This window comes from Choloepus didactylus, chromosome 12 (assembly GCF_015220235.1).
Source record: "Choloepus didactylus isolate mChoDid1 chromosome 12, mChoDid1.pri, whole genome shotgun sequence".
In the NCBI taxonomy this organism is placed as follows: domain Eukaryota; kingdom Metazoa; phylum Chordata; class Mammalia; order Pilosa; family Megalonychidae; genus Choloepus; species Choloepus didactylus.
Window position 1 is genome coordinate 14,418,576 of NC_051318.1, and position 23,833 is coordinate 14,442,408.

Consider the following 23,833-nt stretch of genomic DNA (forward strand, 5'->3'; position numbering starts at 1 on the left):
CAATAGCAACACAGAGAACCTGACGTTTGGTCCTAAGGAAGAGTGGGAGTCTGTTCTAAGAAGAGGACGGGGCAAACCAGATCTTTATTCCAACTGTCCTCTTCTGAGTATTATAACAACGGTTACTAATTGCAACTACTCTTTGCAACTCCAGAGTTAACTTGTCCAGTGTCACCCAAATAGTAAGTGACCATTCATGTTTCAAACCCACGCCTGCCCAACTCCAGACCCTGTGGTTTTAAGGCACAGATGACTTGTTGGATTCCAGACCCCTTTAGAAATCAGACGACAATAACATTTTCTACAGAAAACCAAACATTCACCCATTTGCAACATTCTTGGCTTCAATATTTGACAGTAAATCCATCTTGCCCCAAAAGACCACTCTCTATTTCTTCAATACTCACTTTTTGCCAATGACAATATTATGGTGTTATAATGAGGTGCAAAGTCTGAGGTCTTCTCTGCCTGAATTATATAGCCCAATATCTCCCATGTATTCCTTCTTTTTCGCTCCCAATGCCACACAGCCTACTGGAAGTCCTCAGCACCTCTCACCTAATTCATCTCCCTGAACCTATTCCATACAGTGACATCTGACTGCTCTCTGACATGCCACATATCATATTTTTAAAGTACCATGATTCAACTAATACCTAGATTTAGAACTTAATATTTGCTAGGCACTTGACCTATTATCTACTTCAGAGGGTTGCTTTGTAAGTAACTTGCTTTTGAGTAAGAGAGTCGGTAAGCAAAGCCCAGGGCACAGGATCTGGGGTTGGACTGCCAACAAGCTCAGAAAGCCTCTCTCTGTGCTCCCCAGCCTGAGGGTAAGGCACCCAGCCTTCAGCCCTCTCCAGTATGAACCCCCTGTCTCAGACACGCTGGTCCCTGTCCCGTGAACTTCCCATGCTGTTTCTCTCTCCCTGGGGTCCTTCAGGACCTCTCCTCAGAGCCCCTTCCCCAAAGTCTGAGGAAATCTGGTTCACCCTGCAGCATTTAACCTTATACTCTCCACCAGTACAATTTATCCATGTATGTGCGCCTTGTCCTTCCGATTTGATTATAGAGGCCTGGACGGTTCCCACCAGGACTACCATAGCTTTCATGACTACCCCCCTCTCCCAACCATTCTACTAAAATGCTGTCATATAGGTAGGAGTTGAGTGTGACAAAGAAATACTGGTAGGCAGGAAGCACCAGCTTCTCAGAAGAGAACAACCACACTTCGGGGGAATCACAACCGCATATACAATCTATTTAAATGCCTCAAAAGAACAAAAAATGTATTTTGTTTTATTTTTTCAACAGACGAATTTTATTGCATCTTTTCCATATCGGTCTTGGGGATCATCTAGCATCTTGTTGTTTCCACAGGTGGACACCTCTTAGATCTTACTTGTCAGCCTCCTGAACTGTTCCTTTTTCAGAGATAGATTCCGGGCCCAGATTTCCTCCATAGGGCAGCAATTTTTCAAAGAAATCAATTGATACTGCTAAGTTAACCTCGGATGATTCCCAGAGGAGAGCATGGCATCAGGAACGACTGGTCTGACTGTAAATAAGCATGAGTCTCAGTCAAAAGAGCTCTGGTGGATGAGCTGTTCAGCTGTGCTTCCCATGTGAAAATGGACACAAAAGCATCATGTTTCTGTGTCCAAAGGGTGCTGATCTAGACAGAGAGACAAAGCATCTTCCCTCAAGGAAGGCCTGAATTGTACAACTCAAGCCAAGTTGAAGCACAATGTGAAAGTATGCTAGAATTGAATACGGGAAGCCAAAAAATAGTGATTTAAGAAATACAAACAGGGAAGATGGGAAGGTGGGAGGGGGGAGGACACGAGAGGAAGGGTCTTCTCAGCCTGTCTACTCCCCACACAGAGATCCAGGCTGCACAATCCTCTCCAATCTTCCAAAAGCCAATGCCAAGTGTTCCTTAAAACCAACTCAAGCACAATTTCAACATTTTAAACGTACGTCATTTCTAAGGTTATGATATAATTTGGCCTTTTCTGCAAAAAGACAGTGCAGGTAAAGCTAGACAAGCCCCGCCCTCCAGGACAGAAGAAGAGGGCTAGAACTGGGACATCCTCAACTTTCCATTCTTTTTTCTTGGCACAAATCTCTCCCCTCAGAACCCAAAAGGACAATCCCAAGGATGGGCTCACCTAGGTGCTAGGCTGGGAAACAGTTAGCCAAAGGGCAACCTCGGAGGATCTAACTCAGACCACTTAGGAACGGGGATGTTAAATGGATGCGGGAGGCGAAAGCTGTGAAAAGGCAAGGATGGGAACCCAAGGATGCTGGGCCCAAGAGGTTCCCAGGAGGACATGGTTGGATGCTAAGGGCTAAACCCTGAGGTCTGTCTGGAGTTGCCAACCTCACCATGGCCTGAGAAATCATTACTATGTCAGCCTCACCAACAGCGGGGAGGATTCAGACAGGAGGGGTCCACAAGCATCAATAGGGAGACAGGGTTAACTGTGCTTTAACACAACCTGAGAATAGCTTTGAATCCCTTTTTATTGGCATGTGTTCAGTGTTTTAAACACAGATGAAAGCCCTGAGAACTGCACAAGAGCAAAGCTGTTCTAAAATACGGAGACAGCTTCCAAGGGCCTCTGCTCCTCGCCAAAACGAAACAAACAACACAAAACCCAAGCTACTCCCTTCCCTGTGTTCTCCCCTCGAGTATAATCCCTTCCTACATTCATCCCTGCCAAACAAGCTTCCACACCCTTTGCAGCATGGTTTTGCTCCCAGGAAACCTAATAACATATTTATGAATGTTTCAATATTAGCAGCAAGAGTCCTCAGCAGCGGCAGAAAGGTCAAAGCTATCCCCATCGCCACCTGCACACACACACACACACACACACACACACACTCATGCACGCATGCACTCACAGCACTCATATACACACACAGATGCTCATTCACACTCACACATTCACACTCACAAATACACATATCCACACACATGCACACTCACTCACACACACACTCACACATGCTCATAAACTCACACACACCACTTGGAGTTTATATCTACTACACACAAAATAAAGGTAGCAGACCCAAACTAATCTTTTTATTTCATTTGGGTTTTTCTAAAAAAGGATTTAAAAAATAAAGCACATTTTTCAACAAAGCAAAATTAAGTGGATCCCTTTAAATGCACTGCCTGGCGATCATTCGTTTCCGACCACAGACCCTGGACAGCTCCCTCACCCACTCTGGGCAGAGGCTGCTCCAACCCTCCACTCGCTCCATGTCTACCCTAGCCCTCCCCTCCATCCGGAGCCCAGTTTCCCACACCCTGTTCTGGGGGTAAACAGAAGCTTTCCACTGGATTTGATTCACTGTGTCGCCCACAACATGCCAACTGAGCTCCCCATGGGTTCTCTGCCCTTTCCAGCCTGTCTTGGGAAGGAATCAAGTCTGTCTCCCTCCTGCCCAGGTCTGCAATCTCCTCCAGAATCTGGAGTACCTCCAACCGATCCATCCCCTTCCTCCGCTGCTTGCCCCTCACCTACAAATGGGCACAGGAATCTTTTCAACAGGATATTTAAAAGATAAAATCCCTCCCAGCCCTTTCTCCTCTTCTACGTGGTGAGGAGCCCTCTTCATTTTCCTTGGCTAGCACCCTGTGGAAGAGGACAGCTCCATCCTGCTGTCCTTCGGCCTCTCGTTCACCTTTTAACCCACTGCTTCCTGGAGACCAGCCCTCTCGTGAGCTGAAGTGGCTCAGGGATTTGATGACCACACAAGAGGAATTTTACCCACTGCCCTCCTCCTGGAAAGGCTCACCTCGGCTTCTGTCACCCTCGCTTCCTAGCCACCAGCCTCCTCCTCTGAGGGTCCCTTTTCAGTCCCCTGGGCAGGCCCGTTCTCACCCACAGACAGACTCCCCAACAGTGATGTTCCCTGTGCCTCTGTCCTCAGTCTTTACTCGGCTTCCTGAGCCACCCTCCCCATTCCTGTGGCTCACATCAGGGTGCTCACAGCCAACAAATCCACGCCCAGCCCTGACCTGCCATGAGCTCTACCCAGACTAACACATTTCACTTCCTCTGGCTACACCTGCCCAAATGTCCCACCAACGTGACCATAACTGACCACTCCGCCTCCAGTCCTCCCATGTGTTAAGTGCCATTGCCCAAGCCAAAGAGTCAAGACAAGGAAGCAAAAAAGAAGCATAAAGCAAAATGAAGGCACTATCCCAAAGTTATAACAGACACTCGGGACCCATAGAGAGGTGGCTACTGCAGAAACTGACCAACAGGTCAACCCAAACACCTGCTCCCTCAGGGCTAGGTATGACCCGTTCTGCCACAGGATTTCAGAATCAGGAGAACTCAAAAATGCTAACTAAACCCTTGGTTTTACACATAAGAAAAATGACATCTTTAAAGTCACCATGCTATATCTACGTGCCACATCTACACAGGGGCAGGAGGAGTTGCCGGGAAGGGAGGTTTGAGGGCCCAAAATCGGGTCAGTCCCAGCTCCACCAGCATGAGGGCTGTGGCTGGTGCCCCCTCTAGAGAGGCTGACACCCAGAGCAGATTGGATTTTTAACCGCCCTGTAATGGGTTGAGTTGAGTCCCCTAAAAAGACATGTTCAGAGTCCTAAGCCCCCAATCCATGAAGCTGACCTTATTTGGAAATAGGGTAACTGGAAATGTAATTAGTCGAGTTAAAATGAAATAGGGTAGCGTTAATTCAATATGACTGGTGGCCTTATAAGAAGGGAGAAGAGACATAGACAGACAGCGGGGAGAAGGCTGAGTGACGAATGAGACAGGGATGGACGTCCACAAGCCAAAGAACCCAAGACTGGTCCCCCCGGACACCCAAAACCAGAAGAGGCAGGGAAGGCTGCCGCCCAAGGCTTCGGAGGAGCCCCTCTGCAACAACCTGAGTTCAGACTTCCACCTCCAGAACAGGGAAGCCACACATCTCTGCTGCTTCAGCCGCGCAGGGTGTAGTACTTTGTTACAGCAGCCCTGGGAAACCACTACAAGTCCGCTCTTCTACCTCTACCTGGCAAAATCATTTCCAGTAATAATCAGGACATTAAAGCACAGAGAAGACTGACCAGAAAAGGAACACGGATGCAAAAATTGTCTTTATCAATAGTCTTATAATCTTGCCAGTCAATAAATAAAATAATTAAATTATTATAGAACAAAAACAAAGGAAAGAGGGTAATGATTTCTTCAATAGTTTTTATATCTACATAACAGTTTGAACTGTGATCCTTTTCAGGGTGATATAATATTTATGTCAATAACTGTCAAATAACAAGTGAAATTTAACAAAACCAAAACATCTGCAAAAGGTATAATTTAGGCAACTACTACATCGTCCCAGGAATGTTACACTTTATTTTCTTGATTCAGTTTTCATTTTTTAAACAATGATGAATTAAAAGTAAATTTCCATTTTAAGGATATTATTAAATTTAGTAAAATTTTAAATAAACTAAAATTTGAACTTAGCAAACAAAAATATTATACCTCACAGTTCATACTTCTGTTTCACTGTTTCAAATTTTAAACACAAAATTGCTATGTGGTCACCTAAGATGACAGAACTGAAGTAACTCATTTCTTTTCTTTGTGTTTACAAACAGTGTGTTGTCATTGTTTATTTCATGCTCACTGTTTAAACTCAGGAATATGCAGTACTCCAGAGATTGTGGTGACACGGAACAAGTTCAAAACCTTAGGTAGGAAGTGACTCCCAAAATGAATATACAGAGCTGAATCCACATGCTTGGGGGCCGAAAGATTAACTGCAGGTTCTCCCACTTGATTTCCATCTAGAATAAAATACTCATTAAAAAGTAGTAAAAACGTGCTACTTTGAAGTGCTTATATATACAGGTATATCTAAAAATATATAAATAAGTTAAATTAAAAATAAATATATATCTACATAAATATAAAATAGCAACCTCAGCAGTTGTTTAGGACTTATATACCTTTCAGGGAGGAGTCCTTTAGCACTGACACTGCTTAGAATTTCTGGTGCATGGTGACGATAAAAAGCACATCAACTTTTAGATAGATTTATCATTTACACCCTCTTGCTGCCCACAGAAGGCTCCCCCTCCACTCAGCACTGTCCCTGCTACTCTTCGGACTGGGGGAACTTGGGAGAATCATCTACACTTTTTTTTTTGGTTTCCTCATCTATAAAATGGGGATAATCATTCCTATACCACAGGAGGCTTTTAAGGATTAGAGAAGAATATATAAAGTATTAAAACGGCGCCTGGCACACTGGTTAGCTATTCTAATTACTTTCCAATACTGATACCCTTTCCACAGCATCCGGGACACTCCTCTCCTCTGGTTTCCTTCTGAGAGTTCCGTCCTCACCAGCATGTCTTCGGCCCACCCCTCTATGCCGAATGGACCCTCTGCCCCCGGTCCTGGCCCGGCCTCGTCCCAGCCAGGGCTCCCCCCACCGCCCGCAGCCGAGCAGCTGAGCGCGCATCCGCCCCGAGCGCGGCCCCAACACTGGGCTCGGCGGCACCCGCATCCCGCTGCCCCCTGCAGGCGGTGGGTGACCTGCACGAGATACCCCTCCCCGGGCATCTGATGCCAGCGCCAGGGACCACCAGGGCGAGAAGCTTCTCTGGTGATTCATCAGCTGACCTGTCAGCGACATCCCCCAGTGGAACTCACTCCACTCAGGACACGTCCCACCTTGAACCTTTCTCCGCATTGCACTTTCCTCTTAGCCTCACCTCGGGGCGCAGAGCACGCTCGGGCCAGCGAGCCAGGGCTCCCACAACTGAACCCACCCACGTGGGCGCCCCTGCGCGCCTCAAAGGGGCCGGGTGAGGCAGGAGCCAGGCAGAGCCGCTCCCCGCCCGAGGAACGCCTGCACCCCCGGAGACCCCGGAAGGACACGCCGGAGGCTCCTTGAGTCTTTCTCATGCACCTTCTCCTCAGAAGGCAGAGGACATGGGCCAAAAATGGGTGGCAACTAACTCAGCCACGGAAATGGATAATTCATCACGTGTTTTCTATCTCCTCCTCCTTCCTCAAACCCACCTGCCAAACTGAATAGAAGTATGAGGGAGAGGGGAGAGAAAAGAGTGACAAGATCAGAGCCACAAACGCAGAACCTTGTTTTTTTCCATCACTGTTTCCCCAATGCTAAGCACAGTTACTGGTGTGCACGAGGCACTAAAAATAAACTTGTGGAATGAACACATTTCAGCTTCAACTGGTATTAATAACTAAGGTGCCAGCTATCATATTAAATTCCAAATGTACCTGCATTTGAGGGTAGATATCAATCTTTCAAGTCTGGAGAATTGACATTAAAAGCATTTAACTCAGTGGCCCCATTTCAAGAGTAGTTTATATTTATACACACACAAGTACATCAAAACCATACATTACATCAATTTTCAAAGCTTTTGTAACCTGTACATCATTGTGGGGTTATACCTCGTTCAATAAGCAATTAAGTGTGAAGGGGAAAAAAAATCTTAGAACAAGATGTTAAGCCAATTTCTATTTTTAGCCCAAATCTGACCTCCACCTGCAGACTAGTCATTCAGCAAAGATTTTTCACTTCCTATGGGCCAGGAACTGTGCTAGGTGCTGGGCAGAGCCTCAGATGAGACAGACAGACTTTGCCATCACATACGACACAGCATAGCAGGAGAGGCAGAGACATATAAAAATAGATACGCCGGAACAGCAGAGTCTGTGAAATGCCCTGGCACACACAGGGGGCGGTTTGACCTGCAAAGCAGGGGGATGTCGGACAAGGAAGAAAATGCTTTTTAAGTGATATACAAGCTGAGCCTTACAAGACAGAGATCACCAGGAGGAAGAGCTCTCATAGTGAAGGAAAAAGAAGAGCATTCTAGAAAAGTGCCAGGACTAAAGGTTCAGGGAATAACTCACTGTAGCCAGAACACAGGAAGAGAAGGAATTTGGAAGATGGAATGGTAAGCCAGGGATAAAATGAGAATAGCCTTGTGTTCCGGTTTGCTAGAGCTGCCATGATGCAAAATACCAGAAATAGATTGGCTTTTATAAAGGGGATTTATTAGGTCACAAATTTACAGTTCTAAGACCATAAAAGTGTCCACACTAAGGCATCAAGAAGAGGATACCTTCACTGTAGAAAGGCCAATGGTGTCTCCAACACCTCTGTCAGCTGGGAAGGCACGTGGCCAGCTTCTGCTGGTCCTTTGCTCCCTGGTTCTGGTTTCAAAATGGCTTTCTCCAAAATGTCTCTCGGCTTCTGTCTCTCCTAGCTTCTCTCTGTCAGCTCCTGTGCATCTTTGCTTATTCTCCCTGGGCATTTCTCTCTAAGCATCTGAGGGTCCTCTCTTAGCTTCTCTGGGGCAAACTCTGGTCTTCATCTCTTAGCTTAGCATCTTGAAACATCTTTCTGTCCACATTTCCAAGCATCTGGGTCTGTGTTGGCTCCTGAGTTCTCTTAAGGACCCGGGTAAACTAATCAAGACCCACCCTGAATGGATGGGGTCACACCTCCATGGAAATAATCTAATCAATGGTCTCACCCACTGTGGGGTGGGTCACATCTCCATGGAAACAACCTATCAAAAGATCCCACCCACAATAAATCTGCAACCACAAGACTGTTTTAAAGAACACAGTCTTTCCTGGGGTACATAACAGTTTCAAACCAGCATACCTCACATATTTTACTAAAGACAAAATGGAAGTAGCAACAGTCATTCAATAGGGAGAACTGGGGTACCCGAACTGTTTTAGGATGATGACCACCAGCAAGATGGAAGACTTTCTGTGAGAAGAGAAACAGGAGTAGAGTCAAGCCAGAAGCTGAGAAATAAGGGACTGAATCAGTACAGTAGAAACAATCTAGTTGACAAAAAGCAGATCCGATGTAAAAACCTCGTGCTCAGCAACACCAAACTTCTTCCTCAGCCCTGTAATTCTCCAACTTACCCAGGATCATCAGAGGAAAATGGGGGTGCTATACCCCCATGGCAGAAAGGGGAAAAAGTTATTCAAATTCCCTTTAAATTTTTATACCTATTTTAAAAACCATGGTGCTTAACTTGGTATGCTGCAAGGCAGAAGGTAAGTGGTACAAAAAGTAAAGGATAGAGATGTCACTTAAAAATGAAAACTAGATAGAGTACTTATAATGTAGAAAATTACTATTTCAAAGAGCAATATGCCTATCCAACACATCAGGGAGGAGGTGATATACAATATTCCCTGTGTATTATGTTCTACACATTTTTACATTTGTAGCCTCATTTATTTTCACAACTAGCCTTCAAGAGAAGTATGTCCCCATCTGACAAGTGAAGAGACAGAGGCTCAAAAAAATTATGTAATTGGCAAAAGGTTACTGTATTAGTTAATTTCATGTGTTAACTTGGCAAGGTTATGGTGTCCAGATTGTTACTGTAAGAGTATTTTGTAGATGGATTTGCATCTGTAATCAGTCGAATGCATCTTTAACTGATTGCATCTACAATGAACAAAGAGATTGACCTCAGCAATGAGAGGATCTCCTCATCCAATAAATTGGAGGTCTTAAGGCCAGAACTGAGGATTTTAGAACTCAGAAAGAAGAATTTCCATCTTTACTTCAGCCAGCCAGCTTTTCCTGGGAAATTTGACCTCACCTTCATCAGAGTTTCCAACTTGCAGCCTGCCCTATGGAATTCAGTCTTGCCAATTCTCACAGTTGCATGAGCCAATACCTATAATAAATCCTATCATTTCTATTTCTCTGGAGAACCCTGACTAATACAGTCATTCAGCTAGTCACTGGTAAAGCCAAGACTTATCTAACAGGTTTATTTTGCCTCTTCCACTGTAACATAATTGCCCTCCCTCTATGGCTATTCCAAAACAAAGGTAGCTTACAGTGCTAGATGTTTTCCCATGATCATTTTCCTATTAATTTCTTAACATTTTAAAGTTCTCCAGGATAACCTCAGGCAAATAGAACTAATCTTAAAAATCAGGTTACTGCAATAAAGAAAATGTTTCTACTTTGTTCCTTAAATACACTCATCCTACCCAATTTGCACCTTTTAATCTCTACTAATATAATTCAAAACCTGTTTCTTTGCTTTTTTAACTCAAGTGATATGTACCCAGTTTGGGTGGGGGGAGTATCAAACATACCATCTAAAACACAAACACCGGTAATATCGAAGCTTGTAAAGCACTGTTGAAAGTGTTTTACGCATGCACATGAAATATGCACTGGGGGACCAGGTGACAGTGAAGCACCTGGAGGGCTTGTTTCAGATAGACTTCAGAGCCCCATCCAGACAGAGGAAACTTGGGTGGGAGATGAAATCATCAGCCCACCTGTTTAATACGCACCCTAGATTTTTCTTACACAATTGAAGATTAAAAAAATAATAAACTGATCCAGATATCAAGGTCTCAGCAACCAAGTTACCTTTACATGCATGCATTAGGAAATGAGGCACATTACAGCACATGAAGCACAAATCACGCATCCAAAAACAAAAATGACAAGAATGAGATGTTGAGAACAAAAGTAAATATCAACACTGGCATCATTTTGCAAAGAGTCTATAAAAATGCATTTGTTAATTTTATGAGGACCATAGTCCTTGGCAATAAAGTAGTAAGAGACAAAATAGTTCACTAACTTTTCAGCCAGATTTTCTTCAAAGTCATATTAAGCAGAGAATACATCTCAGAAGGAACTACATAGCTATATCACTTCTGCAGAACTCAACCATAGGCTATTATTATTATTATTTCATGGATGGAAGTGGACCCAATTTTATGCTGTTCTAATTTTAAAATGTCCAATATATATTAAAAAGAGAACAGCATACAGATTTCTCTAAAAGGCCAACGTTCTTATTGAATTCATTTTTACTAATCAGGAGATCCCAAAATTCATGAGGTCCCTTAGCACAATAGTTCAAAGAAATTTTGATGAGTAATCAATTTATCTTCGACCGCTAAGTGAGAAAACATGCAGAAGAATATCAAATTGATATTTTCAAACTACTTCTATAAAAAGTATTATGATTTAAAATCAAGGTCAGTTAACTTTCTTATAAAGCAACCCTCTATTCCAAAAGCCTTAAATCATAGGTTGATTTCTATAAAACACTTGCTCTACAGCAAATGCCAGCATTGTTATAAAGAGTTTGTTGTCTAGTTAAGCGTAGCATGTGAAACAAACTTTTTTTTGGAAACACTCTATTGTGCCCATCAACCATCCAAAGAAAATAACTAACAAATGGACCACAAAACAAGAAATATGTAGTCTTCAGGAAGTGAAATAGAAACACATGAAAAAATTGTCAGTAGTTGTCAATCTCTGGCTGTCTTGGCATTTTCTGAAAGTTCATACAATTTAACATGTAGTCTTGGAATTTTCAGGTACAGTAAAGACAAAAAATGAAGATAGCTTCCAAACCTCATTTTAATTTTTGTTGAGAATGAGTGACATAAATCAAAGTAGTCTTCAATTAATAAGTAAACAAACCCTTTGCCAAGGACATGACAGAAGACAATATATGAAGAGGCCATGTGCACTCCAAGAGACAGCACTAAAAGGCTCACAAGGCTCACCCCTCTACAGATGAGTCTGTGGCAGCTGCACCAAACACTAAGAGCTTCATGAACACCACTCCAAGCGTGGAACCAGGATCCATACTGTGTTATAGCAACTAAGATGCTTTAGAACCAACTGCAGCTTTTTCTGTCTGGGAGTCACAGGATGCCTCAGCATAAAGGATGGACTTTCAACACCAGCTAACCATGGACTGGAATGGTTTACCAGATGGATTAATAAGCTCCCAATGGACTTATATATGGGCCAGATAAATTATAAGCATTAAATAAGGGGTGGAGGGTGAATGGTGTGTACATGCGTGCATACATTTACACAAAATGGTGGAAGAAGGTTGGTAAATGAATCGGTGGGGTCTTCATTACACTATTTTTTGCTTTGGCTTACAAGTATAACTAACCTATGTCAAGACCTCCATATAGAGAATAACTCTGTTTCAGACACAGACACACACACACAATTCTCTGTCCTGTACTTAAAATCACTTCTCTTGTACTGTCTAAGCGTACGGTGAACAAAACTTTTTTTAAAAATACATGTGGTGATGAAATCGTGTGACAGCTGGCAGGCAAAACGGTAATTCTAAAAGAAGTTAATGTTTCCTTCTCCCCTCGGCACAGTCTTTCTTTGAAATAACTTAATTTACTCTGATCCATCAGCACTACAATGATTAATGAACTCTAATGTGTAAAGGTAGCATTAAAAATTAATATGAGCCAGTTTGAACAAAGATGGAATACTGGGGAAGTAATTATGATAATACTCAGCAAATAGCTTTCTTATTGTAAAACAAAGAGCCCTATTTAAGAATTGTCTAAATGTTTAAATGTTTAAAAAACATTTCTTATGTAGACAGTAATACTTTCAAAACCTTCACCCTTTACTGGAGTAAAAACAGAGTAATATTTTTAACTGGATAATTTAAAAAGCATATGTTTATATAATTGAATCTATAATTAAGTATTCAGATTAAATATTATGCATAATACCAGATTCCCTTAGGAATATACAAAACAGAGACCAAATGCCTGAAAAGCTGACAGCCCAAAACAAGGAAGGTAGGGGGAAAAAATGAAGGGAGAGAGAAAGATACAGGTTTTATGTTCAAAATTCAGTAAAATTCTAGTTCTCCACTTGGATGAAATATAAGGGTGAATTTTCTGTGAACTTGTACCCAACTTTGTACACAAAAAGGAGGTGAAATTCTTGATTGAACAACAATGCACACTTGCACGTGCACACTCGAACACCTCTTTGCTGCCTTATGCTCAGTGCTTGGTTGTTGCAGCTGTGAGCTAGAGAAAACACATTCAAAAGCCACTAACATCCAGAATTTACCTTGTCATTCTATAGCCTGCATATTTATTCTCCAGGCAATCTATGCCCTGTGCAGAGCTGACTATCAAATGCACTTTCCCTTTCACCCAGTTACAGCTTATCAACTCACTGGGGATTGAAAGAAATAGAGAGCGAGACATGGGAGTTGCATGAAACAACAATATTAGTCAGTAGCCCCTGTATATGCAATGACACAACGCATCTGACACTGCCCAGGGGGCTATATACACACGCTCCTCTAACTCTTACCGCACTGTCAAGTTGGGCATCACTAAATGGAAATCAAACTCATCTAGAGGTGGGGAAGAGTTGTCTCCAACTGGGATGTCTCTCCAGTAGCGTTCATGCCACCCCATTCCCTTCCTTCATTACACAGTCAGTGGAGGCCACTCAAATGCCTCTGATCTCCTGGGATGGTGGAATACTGGGGTGAAGGGGGATTTGGGGCTATTCTGGGTCAATGACCTTGCTCCCAACCCACTGTTCAAATAGTTTTAAAAAAAAAAATCCCCAGTAACACTAGAATCAGTGCCACCACCTCTGCTGTCACCAAAATTGGGAATCGCGCTTGTCTATTCCTCCTTCCACTCCCAACCTCACTTCCAACCACTGCAAGTGGCTTTTTTTCCTTCCCCTACAGCACTGCAGCCTCACATCTTTCCCCCAGGCGATTACAGCACAGGGGCCCTGAAGGGTCTCAGTCACACATGTTCCTTTTGCCTTCAGGAGCGCTTCCTGGCTGCAGCCCCCCATGTCCTGCAGCCGGCCCCTCACAGCCCACCAGCCACCATTGCCTCCAGCCTCAACATCGTTTCTGGAAAGGCTCATGCTTGGCTGCTGGGCTCTGCTGCACTTTTGCATGTGCTGTTCCCCAGGTCCCGGAACCCTCCTTATCCGCCCCACCTCACCGTCAGGCTAACTCTGCTTATCCCATGCAAAACCCAGCTCGTTGGTCACCTACTGGAAGCTCCCCCATTCTTCTACTCTCCCTGTCCTACGGTGCTGTACTACCCCACACCCCCACTCACAGACTTGATAGAAGGCGACTGAAAGGTTTACCTACTATTTACCAAACGCAGGATTAAAGCGGCTCTTTGTCTCCTTACTAAGATCAGTCTCAGCACTGCTGATCAGACTGGGCCCGACAAGTTTTCTCCAAGGAGAAGGGTGAAGAGCCCTACTCGGAAATCTGAGGCAGGTGGCTCAGGGGGTTTGGGAAGAAGTGATCAGAGCTTATATTTATAGGTATCTTCAAAAAATTAAGCTTCGTTAACATTTATTGAATACACTGATGCCAGGGCACTCATGTGGGTCTCTGTTAGGTCGCTGGGAGGGAAATTCAGAAGGACAACAGCGGTATCCTCCTGTTTGTTCTCTTTCGTGTGTCCAGTTAAGTGGATCTGTGGGTTATGCTACCTGATTTCAGCTCAACTCCTCCCAAAAAGAGCAAGTGGCTAAAGAATAGTACAATGAAACTAACAGCTGAAAATGACACTCTCTCTGCAATTACAAGTAAATAGGAAGACAGCAGAATTGAAGCCTGTATTCCTAACAGGAGCTCTTCAAAACCATCTTAAAAGGGTTGAACATCAGAATAACTTAACCATAATCTGATGTCAGCCAAAAATATTCAAAATAATCAAGACGACTGTCCTAGTTTGCTAATGCTGCAGAATGCAAAACACCAGAGATGGATAGGCTTTTATAAAACGGGGGTTTATTTCACTACACAATTACAGTCTTAAGGCCACAAAGCGTCCAAGGTAACACATCAGCAATCGGGTACCCTCACCGGAGGATGGCCAATGGCCTCCGGAAAACCTCTGTTAGCTAGGAAGGCAGCTGGCATCTGCTCCAAAGCTCCGGCCTCAAAACAGCTTTCTCCCAGGACGTTCCTCTCTAGCAAGCTTGCTCCGCTTCAAAACATCACTCCCAGCTGCACTCTCTTTCTTCCCCCCGAGTCAACTCATTTATATAGCTCCACCGATCAAGGCCCACCCCGAATGGGCGGGGCCACGCCTCCTTGGGAACATCTCATCAAAATCATCTCCCACAGCTGAGTGGGGCACATTCCAAGCAAATCTAACCAGCACCAAAAACATCTGCCCCACACAAGACCACAAAGATAATGGCATTTGGGGGACACAATACATTCAAACTGGCACAACGACTCTTAACAATATGGATTTGCATCCACAATTCCTAACTGAGCATCTTGCTATAAGTAAGTATTGGGTTTTGAGATAATCACAATAGCAGTACATGGAAACAGTTATTTAAATAAACATGTTCAAAGGCTGATGGGACAGGCAATCATAAAAGTCTGGACACCAATGACATAGACACAGAACATATGTGACAGAGGCGCACTCTCGAGAGGATGTCTCTCCTAAAGCAGGCCTGGAAACGGAAACCAGCCAACACGCTCCAGCGGCCCTTACAGTGACGGCATAGGTGGGAAACACTGAAGATTACAGAACAATCCCTTGAATAACCAACAGGAATATCCCGAACTCAAGAGCCCAGATCATTTTAATCACATCAAATATAAAAGGATAGAGAAAAACCTAGGATGGAAGTTGTAAAGAGCTGGATCATTTAAATGATCAATTCAATCTCATGGATTTCTCAGGAAATTTCTTTATAAAACATCTCTTCCAACAATGGGCAGTCCTATCCTTTTGTTCTCTGCAAGCATTGTCCCCTTGAAAGTATTGCTGATGAGCATTTCTGAGAAAGCTTTTGCTGTCTGTTGAGTGATTCAGCCAGTAAGTAGAATAAACACTTAGATGCTCCTTTCTAGATTACTACACAAAGGCTCAATTGACTAAACTCTGTGATCACAGAATGTTCTGCAGTCCACTTTGCTTTTTCAACCGCTATACGACTATACTGGATGGTACATAATTAGTGCTGTCATCTAAGGGAATGTTGTTTGACACCCAGCAAGTGTTTTCCCATCTATGTAGCACAACAAATGTGTAAAGATATGTCTGTCCAGCGTCACCCAGACCATCATCTCTTTAAAACCATGTCTGGTGCCAATAAAGCCAACCAAACCTTTTCCAAAGTATCGACAGAAAGGCAAGCGCTTAGCACATAGTTCCTCCTCTCCCAGGTACTTCTGGTTAATTTTATTTTTATCTCTTCATTTTGCAGTAATTTTATACATACAGAAGAGCAACAAAAATAGCACAGAGAATTCCCATATACTCTTCACCCAATTTTCCCCCAAGGTTAACATCTTATACCACCAAAGTACAATTATCAAAGCTAAGAAAATAACACTAGCTGAATACTAACTAAACTATACGCTATATTCAAACATCAACAGTTTTTCCACAACGTCCCTTTTCTGTTCCAGGATCCAACCCGGGAACCTGCAATGCATTCTGCTGTCAGGCCCTCAAGTCTGGTTAAGTTTTAACTTCTGAGTTTCACAAATTCTGATGCCTTATTCTTTCCAGTAATAGGAATCAGAAGTGCTCTCACGTTCTTATTCTTTCCAGTAATAGGAATCAGAAGTGCTCTCACGTTCGCGGGGACAATGAGTTAATTCAATTAACTTATGCGTTAACTTAGCAGTTAAATTAAAAATAATGGGGGACAGGAAAAATAAGTCCCTAACCAAACTCTTAAGCCAAACGCCTTGGCCTATTTTTACAAATGGGAATGGCACAGATGCTCCTTTGGTCAAATTCAACCCATGCCCCGTACCCTCCACGCAAGGGTCAACCTGATAAAGAAATCACCACGTAAGTCTGTTCTCGGAGACACTCAGTTTCCTTCGAAAAGTCCAAGATAAAACAGGCCTGTGGCTGACATGCTTTTCGGTTTCAAGAAAACTCATTCCTTCCATGTTTATCTGAGAGACACAATGCAAAAGCTCCTACAATTTGTGGCTTTATCTGCAGGGTGCCTGCAGAGCCTCTGCCAAGGGCTTCGACTGATAAAAGTTCTAATTGCAAGACTCTTCTACCTCAACAATGCTGCCATTAGGTGTAAATGAAGGACTAACATGCTATGCTATCATGTTCAGAAAACACAGTTTCTGTCTGGAGATTAACCAGGTATACCTGCCTCTAAATTAACAACATACAGAAGGAAAATCTTGAGAGCTGTTTTAAGGTAGGTAGATAGATTGCTTTTAACACAAGCAATTACATTTTTAAGAATTTTTGAATAACTCGTTTACCTTTGCCAGACTCAACTGAATACTCGTTTACCTCTGCAAACAGAGCTGTCTCAATTCAGAGACGGGCAAACGCTGGTTTTTAAGACAATAATCTTTACATACCTCAAAAGGAAGTTATGATCCTTACTAGGATCTTGACATTGTTTCTTCATTAATAAGCAGCCTGAATGTTAATGCCAGATCCTCCCTAAATTCCGTAGCTTTAAAATGTTTAGATGGAGATTCTGATCTGAGGTTTCCTGGATTTTTTCCCCCCACATGGCATTTGAATGAAATATTTCTTATACTTTGGTTTTAGGGAATATATGGTTAAAATTTCAAAAGTAATACTTTGGAATAATAATTTGGGGGGGCTAGACTGGAGGAAAATAAAATACATTGTTTTTAGAAAAAAGTAATTATTTAAATAATATAAATAGATCTCAAACTGAAGATCATGGTTTTAATCTTATCCTTTTAATAGCAAAGATACAGAAAGGAAATAAGGGAATGGCTTATAATTGGGCAGCTCTTTCACTTTTGATTTAAGTTGTGTTATTGTCATATCTTTAATAATAAGAGTGAATAAGTAAATTGAAAAGTTTCCTAAATTCAAAAATCATAAAATTTTATAAGCATAATTTCTTCATTACAGGGCCATCATGGTTATAGTTTTTTTCAGGATAATATTTTTCTCTACCTGTGTTGTTACTGTATACTATCTGTTAAATAAATAAAATCTGCTCCTCATTGTGAAAAAAGAAGTCTGATTCTTATCCCTCATTCTCCTGGTACTTACTAACATTAGATGTAGTAGTAGCATATATGTCATCTATTACCATTACTCATGTAAAAACTCATTATCAAAGATGATTCTGCCTTCTACATTCCTTAAGACAAAAATACCCTCTCAGACATTAGGAACCCAGCATCGTATTATAAAACCACGATCCTGTAAACCCCAGCACAACAGTGTTCAATTCCCTTTTCTGTAAATGCAGTGTTCTACTTGAAACTTGTCTTGACAAGGTCACAAAATATTTGTAAAAAGCAATTTTCTTTTAAGACAAACCAATCTGAAGAAATGCAATAACTTGACAAAGCTCAAGTCATTGCTTTCACGAAGATTTTTGCTAGCTACACCTCGCACCTGAAATGAATGAGTCATTCAGAACTATCTGAAAACATTCCTAACTTGCTTTGAAGACCTCATTTCAATCATTGATGAAAACTGCTTTACAGCTTTGAAACTCACTATATCAAACAGCAAGCTGATAATCACATAGAAAGATGGCATATGCTGGATTTTGACTGCACATGTATTGCTCATTCCTTTTATCAGTAGGTTATTTCAAGTACTTAAACTTTTGTTTAATTTTAAACATCTCTGAAAACAGACACTTGAAATTAAAAAGTTCACCACCAGGTTCCTCTAAATAACAAGCTCTTTTGCAAGCATTTAATATTTAACTGAAAATATTTAAAAGGAGGTATGATTTTCACTTCAGAAAAAAAAATCCTGTTAACATTGGACATATACACAACACTACATAGGTAAATATGTACAGCGTAAATATTCTATTAATCACTACTTATTTCTGGAGGATGAAGATGGTAATTTTCCTTACAGTTAATGCATTGTAGAAAATCATTGCCTAGGAGAAAAAGATGACTTCATAATTTTCCACAATCACAATAATTCAAATTCATTTGCTTCAATAACAGAAAATGTCAATAAACCAACCACAGGCTTCAGATCAAACACTGGTATTATTATTTTAAGTGTAACGAACAAGATTTGGAGACATCCACTTCCATGGCGCAGACCCTACCAGAAAGTCAAGTATTGCTCAGAATTTGGCATTACCCATGTGGGAGATTCCCTGGGAGGAATCAGGGCCCCACCCGGATCCAGCTCTTTCTCGGATGACTCTAGTTCCAAATGTCAACCCGGACCATTCAACATCCTGGATTGGACCACGCTGCCTCTCACAGACCCCCCTCACCCCCAACCATGGTCTCCCTCAGCACTGAACCCAGATCCCTTTCTCGAAGCCCAAATGCCAGCCAGCTACCACCAAGGCCATCACAGAACAACTGCCGCTAGCCACAGAGTTCCAAGACCCCAAGGGTTTGGGTTTGGGATGGGGGAGGAAGTGAGAGGACCCTATTCCAGAGCTGTCTGGCCTCCTCAGGTGCACAGCTCTCAAATCAGACCCTGCCAATTGGGTAAGATAGCATGCACCTCACCTGCCCCACATGGCTCTTCTTTCCAAAACCTCTACTGAGACGCAATCAATCTGGAGAAGACGCCACACCCCTGCCTCTAAGAAAACCATTAACCTTTTCCAGAGAAAAAGTACATTAAGGAAAAAAATCCTTTATCAACTCCCTTTAAAAAAAATTCCTTTCACTATCTTGATCAGCTTTTAGCAAACATCAACAGCCTAGATAAAGAGCCTTATTTTAAAAATCAATATTTTTTAAAACTTCAGCAACACTAAAGCACTAAAAGTACCATGGTTCAATGTTTGTAAAATCCTTAAACAAGAAATCCCAAGAAGCTTTATAATCAATTTCTTAATGAACTGTAAGTTACTAATAACCATTAGTAATTGCTATTAAAATACATGGTCAAGGTGAATCAAATACTCAAAGATCATTTGATAGACTATCTGGGCCATATTTTAACTTCTTAGACCCTATCCACTGTATTCTGAAACTTAGGCTTGCAACATAAACCATGAACTCAGAAATTGTACAAATTTTAATATTTAATATGATATATTTCAACTAATTAAATTATACACTTATACAAGGCTTTAAATAGAGAAAATAGATGGTATTTGCCTACTTCATTCCTAGCCAGCCCTCTGTATATTCCTACATTTTTCTCCCTTCCCCAGAAAAGTATAAATGAAACTGTACAACAGGTAGCCGCTTGAAACCCACCTGATGGATAATAAAATAAGCCTCAAAAGTCAGCTGAGTCTCGACTACAGACCAGGTGATGAGGCCCCATTAGCAAAGCTCTTAAAAACCCTCACCTTCCATGGAAACGAGATAACTGAGACAAAAGCAAAAAGCTCCCATTTCTTTCTTCTGGGGTTGAAGCATGCACAAATGGATACAGAAATTGAAGAAATGAATAGGAACTACGCAAAAATACTACTTGAAAATATACTAAAGCTTAAAAAGAAAAGTAGCTCTTCAATTTCCATATCGTAAACAGTATTTATCTCTTCAGAAGTAATTCAACAAAAACTCATATAAGGTATGAAGCAATGCAATCACAATCACAATTAAGTGCAAGACACGATCCTGGACTGGATCTAATAATGGAGGAGAAAATGCACAAAAGGACATTATCGGGATGATTGGGGGGAAAAATGGAATAGAGACGGTATGTTTACTAGCAAATGTTAAATTTCTTGAACTTGATAATTTTACCTAGTGAAGTCACCTAAGTGAATATCCCTGTTCTTAGGAAATATAGATGGAAGTATTAAGGGGGAAAGGAGCATGATATACACAACTTACTCTCAAATGTTTAGAAAACAGAATAGATGATAGGTAAGTAGGTAGGTCGGTAGAATGGTAAGGGGATACTGGAGTTCTCTGTATTATTTTTGCATTCTTTTTGCAACTTCCCTCTAAGTTAGAAATTATTTCAAAATAAAAATTCAAAAAAAGAAGACAAAGAAATGGAATTGTCTTAGCAGTGCAGGATTCTAGATGCTCTGTAGCATTTTTTTTTAAATAAAAGTTTTATTGAGATATAATTCACATACCATACAATTCACCCTTTAAAGTGAACAATTCAATGGTTTTTAGTATATTTACAGAGTTGGGCAAACCACTCACCACAATCTATTTTAGAATATTTTCATCACCCCAAAAAGAAACCCCATATATATTAGCACTCACTTCCCACTTCTGCCTAGCCCCTTTCATCACCCCCAAACCCTGGCAAACCACTAATCTAATTTCTGTCTCAATTGATTTGCCTCTTCTGGCTATTGCATATAAATGGAATCATGTTATACGTCTTCTGTGTCTGGCTGCTTTCAATTTGCATAATGTCATAGCGATTATCAGCATTTCATTACTTTTAATGGTCAAGTAATAATTCCATTTTATTCCTTGGACTAAAATTACATTTTATTTATCCATTTATCAGTTGATCCACATTTGGGTTGTTTCTACTTTTTGGCTATTATGAATAATGCTGCTATGAACATTTGTTTTTGTGTAGACATATGCTTTGATTTCCCTTGGGTATATACCAAGGAATGGGACTGCCGGGTGATACGGTAACTCTATGTTTAACTGTTTGAGGAACTGTCAGGTTGTTTTCCACAGCAACTGTGTCATTTAGCATTCCCATCAGCAGTGGATGTGGGTTACAATTTCTCCACATCCTCACCAACACTTGTTATTATCTGTCTTTTTATTAAAGCCATACTGGTGGGTGTGAAGCAGTAGCTCCTTACGACCAATGCTCCATATCTTAAACCAAGGCCACTCCTTGGCCATTCTCTAAGCTACATTTTTTAAACTGGAAAATATGCCCAGATGGTCATTCTTAAAACCCTGAATAATCTAACATTCCTTTAAATAAGTAAATTAAGGTATCACCTCCACATAATACGCACCATCATTCTACCCCAAATCCTATGAAACTGCAGTAATGTCCAACAGTCATAACCCTTTCTAAATAAAGATGTCAGGCTAAGCAGCTTGTACAAGTGCAATGCTATTGTGGAATATTTAAACTTTAAACAACAACAAAGTTTTAACCAGAGCTTCCAAGAAGGAGCACCAGATTGCAATTCAGCTTTGTCAATAACCCATGTGTAACCTGATCAATCACTTAATTTCTCTATACCTGAACATAGTGTTTTGCAAAGTTCACAGAACTAGATTATCTGAAGACACTCCCAGATATAAAGTTGTCTAAGCCTGAAAGTTTCATGCAATTTGAAAACATAACTAATACCCATACCTAAAAACTGGAGACACAAGCAGAAAGAATTTGAGCTTAGTAGTCAGGCAGGCCTGGATGCAATTTCTGGCTCTGCCATTTAGTTGCTCTATAACCACAGGTACATCATGTAACATCTTTAAATCTCAGTTTCCTGATTTGGAGGAATTCCGCCTTCATCAAAGGGCTATGAGAATTCATTAAGCTAGTACAGTAAAAGCATCTGACACAGCGGCCAACAAAAAAGCAGGCACTTAAATGTTAGTGTCTGTCCATCGTTCCACTAACTCTGTCTCTGGGCAAAGTTTTCCAGCAAATAGAGACCTCTTAACAAATGTCCTGGACCACTTAGAACTGACGCGGAGCCCTTGTGATCCGTGGGATTCCCTTAGGAAGCCCTTCCCTTCACTATGGTCTGCAATTCGCTAAGAGCTATCAGTTGACTTAAAACAGGACTAAGGGGAATTCTTGGAAGGACGCCTAGGGATGAAAAGATACCAGACTTCATGTTCGGCAGTGACCATAAGAATAAAAACTTCCTGGGGACACACCGACAGCCTGGCCACAGAATAGATGAAACGGAGAGAAAGGTAAAGGCTTTGTTCACGTGACCCCAGTGGAAGCGCCGGTATAGACTGGAAGGCTCTAAATGGAGGGGGAGGGGAGGGCAAAGCGCGGCGGCTGCAGACAGGGGCGGGGGCTGGAGAGGTGCACGGAAAAGAGAACAACGAGAGATGAGCACCATCCCGCTGTGAATTCACCGCAGCTGCCTCCTCTCGGCCGCCTTCTCCTACCTGATCCGGTTGTCACGAAATTTGTTGAGATGCGGCTGGTTGAGGTAAATGGTGCGGGCTGGTGTCTCCAGCTGGTCCCCAGTGGACGTAGCCCGGGACATCTCATCATCTGCCTTCTTATAGCCCGAAGAACAAACAGGTCCTGCAGAGGAGGCGTGGGGCAGAAAACAGAGCACAAAAGAAGTCAGACGCCCGGGAGAGGAGGCAGCGAGCGGGCTGCGGCGGGGACCGGCTGGGGAGAACGCTCCGGGCGCGAAGCTCGGTTGCGCCTCTGTACCTTGCACCCCTGGAGACCCGGCGGCAGCGGCGCGGACTCCGCCCCGCCCCCGGGCCCCGCGCGGAGGGAGCCCCGCCCCCGAGTAGGGACCGCCCCTCGGGGGAGCCCGCCCCTCCGGGACCGTGGGCGGGCTGCTCGGCCCCCTCCCGCTCCCCGCTGCAGGCTGGAGAAGCCCGGGCCGCGGCTCCATCCCAGTGCGCTCCTCTCGGCAAGACAGGGCGAAAGCGCTTCTCTTTCTTGGCTTCACCAGGAACCCTTTAAAAAATGAAAATTGCAAACCCTGGTGCAGAAGGCTTGCTCCCATCGTTATCTTGAACGCACCACCTGTTTTTTTCCTTCCTAGATGTGCTTGGCAACCTGGAGTGTGGCAGCTTTTACCAATCCCAGCTTTTGGCCAGATGCGTGATCTTTCATTTTTCTTTGGTTAAATTACTGTTTCTGTGGTTACGACACAAGCCAGCCTATTTCCTTGTGATTTGATTCCAGCCCTTCAGTCAGACCTCCGGAGGTGAGCCAGATCTCCCCCATAGCCCTCACTTACGGAGGTGTCACCATGGAGAATAGTATACCCAAAATAAAACTGTTACACACACAAGCACAGAGGCCCGGATCCACATCTCCAAATGCGAGGCACTTTCCTTCATTAGATG

The 23,833-nt window shown here is 42.5% G+C and overlaps 1 protein-coding gene across 1 annotated transcript in view; it reads right to left on the reverse strand.

Moving 5' to 3' along the window:
• Positions 1–23,160, reverse strand: part of ATP8A2 (ATPase phospholipid transporting 8A2) — a 505,799-nt gene extending 482,639 nt beyond the window's left edge. Inside the window, exon 1 of the mRNA XM_037800280.1 lies at positions 22,907–23,160. Coding sequence (XP_037656208.1) covers positions 22,907–23,007 — 101 coding nt within the window. The 5' untranslated portion in view covers positions 23,008–23,160. The remainder of the gene's footprint in view (positions 1–22,906) is intronic.
• Between the last annotated feature and the right edge of the window lie 673 nt (positions 23,161–23,833).